Source organism: Cebus imitator, unplaced genomic scaffold (genome assembly GCF_001604975.1).
Source record: "Cebus imitator isolate Cc_AM_T3 unplaced genomic scaffold, Cebus_imitator-1.0 Scaffold190, whole genome shotgun sequence".
Lineage (NCBI taxonomy): Eukaryota > Metazoa > Chordata > Mammalia > Primates > Cebidae > Cebus > Cebus imitator.
The window spans coordinates 1,176,147-1,182,094 of record NW_016107505.1 but is presented as its reverse complement, the minus strand read 5'-3'; the positions used below and the strand labels follow the sequence as shown (position 1 = coordinate 1,182,094).

General features: G+C 47.2%; 1 protein-coding gene across 1 annotated transcript in view; it reads right to left on the bottom strand.

Moving 5' to 3' along the window:
- Positions 1-305: 305 nt before the first annotated feature.
- Positions 306-5,948, bottom strand: part of NLRP5 (NLR family pyrin domain containing 5) — a 59,208-nt gene continuing 53,565 nt past the window's right edge. The window contains exons 12-14 of the mRNA XM_017546519.2: positions 5,277-5,447; positions 4,052-4,222; positions 306-720 (exon numbers count right to left, since the gene is read on the bottom strand). Of these exons, the coding sequence (XP_017402008.2) occupies positions 588-720; positions 4,052-4,222; positions 5,277-5,447 (475 nt within the window). The 3' untranslated portion in view covers positions 306-587. The remainder of the gene's footprint in view (positions 721-4,051; positions 4,223-5,276; positions 5,448-5,948) is intronic.

The window sequence follows — 5,948 nt, the reverse complement described above, 5'->3', positions numbered from 1 at the left end:
TCAAGAATCAGTCTCATTCTGTACCTCCCCAAATTCCTACCTACAAAGATCAGAAGTCTGGTCTACTCAGAGACTGCGGTAGACCAGCGTTTCATTACACTAAGCAATGCATTCCACTCCATGTTTATAGGCCTGATAATGGAGTGATAGTCACAACACCCTTGAACTGGTATTCAGATATGTGCTTTAACGACAGTAGTTGTCGTACCCAAATTCGGAGGCCACTTTTGAAGACCTAGTTTCTCCCAACCAACCTCTTTGCTCTTAAACCATATCCCCAACTAGCTAAGAAAACCACTTGACATCTTTTCCAAATGCTCTGTGTTTATTTCATTCCTTCTGTGTGCTCTGAGGTAGGACAGGCATTTCACAGATACCGAAGCCCTATGATTTGAAGGTCACCAGCCTTCAAATCCAGTAACCAAGGTATACTGAACACAGAAGAATCACTAGCACTGAGGGCTTTGTGAGAATCAGAAATCATTCTCCATCTGTGAGAAGGAACTCCCAGGCATGACTTGCTCTGAGACAACAGCTTCTAAAGTTCCTCCATCAGATGGGTGTGAGTGGGGCAGGTTCCTGTATCTTCAGTTTTTCCACCAGTACCGGTCATCTTCATCAAAAGAATACCAACTACCGTCAATTACCATCTGGGGCTTGAGCAGTTGTACTTCCTCCAGCAGCTTCCTGATCTGCACAGGGTACTGCCATTTCCACAGCCTGGGGAGGCAGAGAGGGAACTCATTACTGAGACATTGCTTTAAACTCTTCTCCCTTCTTCAAAGTTCCTGGAAGCCTCAAAGATCAAACTTTCTTGTACTCTTAAGGGAGAGTAGTGAAATGTGCCCCCAAAGGGTTAAAGAGACCAATGACTAACAGGAATTCTTGAGTTTTCAGGATAGCAGAAAAGAAACACCGTGCTGAAACAGACTCCCCACTCCACTTCCAAGTTGAAAAAACTGGCTGAAATTGGTTAGAAGCAGTATGGCAGATCGGAGTTTGTAGTGAATGAGCTTGCTGATGTCACAGCCTGAATTTCCACCATGTTTTATACTAATTCTCCCTAAAGTGACACATGCAACCCATGAGGTAGCATGAGCATGTAATTATGAATGTCCAAGGACTTTCCAGACCTCCTCTTTTCTTCCAATCACCTCCTAATCTCAGAATCTACTCCCTGAACCTCTTCTAATAAAAATACTACCTTGAAGCGAGCATGGGGAGACAGATTTGAGTTTGAATCCTGTCTCCTGGTGAGTTGACTTGTAATGTAGAACTTTTTCCCCCCCCCTGAAATCTCCAATGTCACAGTACTGGCTTCTAGCACATCAGGCAGTGAGCCTCTTTTGCTTTGTAACTATAGCATATTCTCTATACAATAAAAGTTCTCTGCACGTAAAGAAACTTGGACATGTCAAGAGACTATGCTGAGCTTTTTTTTTTTTTTTTTTTTTTTTTTAAAGTCTCATGAGATCTGATATGCTGAGCTTTTAAAGCCATCTGCTCCTCACAACAGTCCTAAGAGTCTTAAGAGGCAAGTATGATCCTTCAGTCCATCTATGAATTCCTTCCTCAGTCTCTGTGCAAGATCCTGCTATGAGGTTTGAGGTACAGTAAGTTCTCACTTCATGTCATTGATTGGAAATAGTGACTTTAGGCAAAACTACAGCAAGTTCATGAAGAACATCATTTCCTTTGGAGTCATTGTTATAACAATGAGAAAACACTGGTTTCATTACATGTCATTTTGCTTGACGTCACTGTTTCTAAGAACCTATCAATAACATTAAGTGAAGACTTCCCACATAGGGATGAACAAGGCAAAGTTCCCACCCTCACCAAGCTTAAAGTCTACTACAGGAGAAATAAACGTTAACATAGGTACATAGCACCATCCCCACTTTGCAGATGGTGAAATAGCCCCATAAAAGGTCAATCAGTAAATCCAGTTCTGACTTCTATCCTACTTCAACTACTAAGTCCTGTAGTCACCACCAATCTTGTCAACAACTATACTGCCTCCTTAGTCAAGGATACACACACATTCTTTCAACAACACTTTACCTTTTCAGCTCATTTTGTCACTGTAACAGTTCTGACCACACCCAAACTCCCACTTTCACTGAGCCATGTTTCCCAATCCATCTTCCCCTCCTGTCTTCACTTTCCTCCTGTGATCCCAGGGTCCACCACAGCCACTTTTGCCTTCTTCCTGGTATACCCTCATGCCAGAACTTAAAATCTGTATAAACTCAACTGCCATCAGCTGGACCATACTGGACAAAACAATTACTCAACTCAGAAATTTTCTATTGATATAAATATACCACAACCAGGTCAGACATGGTAGCTCACGCCTGTTATCACAGCACTTTGGGAGGCTGAGATGAGTGGATCACATGAGGTCAAGAGTTTGAGACCAGCCTGGCCAACATGGTGAAACCCTGCCTCTAATAAAAATACAAAAATTAGCCAGGCATGGTGGTGTGCACCTATAATCCCAGCTACTTGGGAGGCTGAGACAGGAGAATCACTTGAATCAAGGAGGCAGAGGTTGCAGTGAGCCAAGATTGCACCACTGCACTCCAGCCTGGGCAACAGAGAGACTCAGCCTCAGAAAAATAAAGAAAGAAACCAAGAAACCACAACCAAACTCAAATGGGTGGTCAATGCTGCCAGCCGTATATTTCTGTGGTCAAGGTTTTACTCCCTTTGAGTACAACTGTGTTCCTTCCTGCTCAAGGGTATCCCTTAACTCCTATTTGTCTATGAAGTTGATGAGTATGAGGTCCTAAATGACAAATGATTTTTTTTTTTGAGACAGAGTCTCACTCTGTTGCCCAGGCTAGAGTGCAGTGGTGCAATCTTAGCTCACTGTAAGCTCCACCTTCCAGGTTCAAGCAATTCTCCTGCCTCAGTCTCCCGAGTAGCTGGAACTATAGGCACCTGCCACCACGCCCAGCTAATTTTTGTATTTTTAGTAAAGATGGCCTTTCACCATGTTGGTCAGGCTGGTCTTGAATTCCTGACCTCAGGATCTGCCCACCTAGGCCTCCCTAAGTGATGGGATTATAAGCATGAGCTACCACACCTGGCGACAAATGCTTTTTCTACCATCAAACACCGAAGGCATCTCAAACTGTCACTTTCTCATGAAGGAAACTCCTAGTCTTAAGGGACAGTCCTGAAGAACTTCTGTGAACTCCATCAACTCAGCTCTCCAGACTGGTACAAGGACTGAATAACAGAAGTTGAAATGTTGTGAGCTCTTTAATAAACGTTTTGCTGGGCATATTGTTCAGTGGTGTTAAGTGCATTTACACAGCTGTGCGGCCATCACTACCATCTGTCTCCAAAATTCTTCATCTTGTAGAAGTAAAACTCCACACCTATTCCAGAACTCCCCAACCCCTCACCCCAATCCTTCAGAAGTCACTATTCTGTTTCTATGAATTTCACTATTCTATAGGCCTTAGATAAGTAGAATCCTACAGTATTAGTCTTTTTAGCACTGACTTATTCAGCTTGGCATGCCAAGGTTCCATCATGTAGCAGGAGTCAGAATTTTCTTTTTAAGGCTGAATTCCATTCCATGTATATGCCACATTCTGTTTATCCTTTCATCCACAAACGCTTGGGTTACTTCCACCTCTTAGCTACTATTGTGAATTATGCTGCTAGGAACATGAGTGTGAAATCTGAGATCTTGCTTTTGATTCTTTTGGGTATACTATACTCAGAAGTAACATTGCTGGATCATACAGCAATTCCAGTTTTTTTCAGCATAAACACTAATAATGCTCTCTCTGCACCCTTTCCAACCCACCCAGCAGTAAGCTCCATGATATCAGGCACCTGGCCTCTATCTCCCACATCCCTGTATCTCCAGCACCCAGCACAATACCCACAACATAGTGGGCACTCACTGATGGAGTAAAATCTGGCTGCCATGCCATGACCTCCATGTTTCCCATAAACAGCTTCTCTACCAGCTATGAAGCCTGGAACAGAAGCAGGTCTGTAGCTCAGAAGACAATCGCCAGGGACTTACCCAATTATTTGTAGATTAGATGTGGGACACGCAAAGGCTGAACACAGCTTCCTCATTCCTGTAGGACTGAAGTTATTCTGTACCAGGTTTAGGCTGGCCAGGTGCCGGTTGCAGGAAAGGGCCAAGGAGAGTTCCTCACAGCAACCAGAAGTCAATCCACATGCCTTCAACCTGCAGGGTCACACAGGACACCCAGGAAATAACCCCAAAGATCAATGATGGATCCTTCACGCAAGCCCTATGAATTTCACCTTGACACTTTCTTGAGACAGAGTCTCACTGTGTCACCCAGGCTGGAGTGCAATAGCGCAATCTTGGCTCACTGTAACGGCCACCTCCTGGGTTCAAGCAATTCTCCTGCCTCAGCCTCCAGAGTAGCTGGAACTACAGGCGTCCGCCATCACATGCTCAGCTAATTTTTCTATTTTTAGTAGAGACGGGGTTTCAACATGTTGGCCAGGCTGGTCTCGAACTCCAGAACTCAAGTGATCTGCCTGCCTCAGCCTCCCAAAGTGCAGGGATGACAGGCAAGAGTCACGTGCCCGGCCTCAGCACTCTCCTTTTTATGGCTGAACCACAGTCCTTCATGTTGGAATGCCATCTTTACAAGCCCCCGGGTGATTCTGATGCTCACTTGAGTTCCGAGAGCCACTCGGGTCATCCCTTGCTTTCTGCCCGCCTGTCTCGAGACCATTCACACCAGAACACAAACATCTTCTCACTTCCATACTCCCACCACTTAGCACTAGGACTAGCACACAGGGGTCACTCAATGGGCCGCTGAGGGTTTTCCACCCCCAGGCCGTGTTCCCGAGCGTCTCATGCACCCTGTGACTTTCCGTGGCTGGCTTCTTTTACTTAGCGGGATGTTTTAATGGCTCACCCACATTGTGGCGTCTGTCAGCGCTGTACCAGCACTTTTTTTGAGACAGAGTCTCACTCTATTACTCAGGCTGGAATGCAGTGGTGCAATCTTGGCTCACAGCAACCTCCACCTCCCAGGTTCAAGTGATTCTCCTGCCTCAGTCTCCAGAGTAGCCACCCCACCCTGTGGGAGCCCAGCTGGAACGTATACCCAGACCTGTGGTGCTACGAACGCTACCATCCATCTAACCTGATGCACTGATGGAAACCAGGCTGTCAACATCCTCATTCAAGCAACCTCACACTGGGGTACCCCACCTCCTCCCAGCCTGGCCCTCAAAGAGACACCCCAGGAAGTTACCCAAGTCTCCTTAGAACACTTCTTCTTTGCTTCAGCCCCTCACACAGCACAGTGACCCCGACGTCACCCACGGCATTTTCTGCGAGGTCCAGGCTCTTCAGGTATCTGCTCCTCGCAATCACGTAGGACAGACTCTCGCAGCACGCAGCAGTGAGACGGCAGCTGACCAGCCTGCAGAGGCGGGGGACAGAGTGAGACGGCTTCTCTCGGGGACCGTGGACAGTGGGAGACAGAGCGAGACGGGGACAGTGGACAGTGGGAGACAGAGCGAGTCAGCGTCTCTCAGGGACAGTGGGAGACAGAGCGAGTCAGCATCTCTCGGGGACAGTGGACAGTGGGAGACAGAGCGAGTCAGCATCTCTCGGGCACAGTGGGAGATGGAGCAAGTCAGCGTCTCTTGGGGACAGTGGACAGTGGGAGACAGAGCGAGTCAGCGTCTCTCGGGGACAGTGGACAGTGGGAGACAGAGCGAGTCAGCGTCTCTTGGGGACAGTGGACAGTGGGAGACAGAGCGAGTCAGCGTCTCTCAGGGACAGCGGGAGACAGAGCGAGTCAGCGTCTCTCGGGGACAGTGGGAGACAGAGTGAGTCAGCATCTCTCGGGCACAGTGGGAGATGGAGCGAGTCAGCGTCTCTTGGGGACAGTGGAAGACAGAGCGAGTCAGCGTCTCTC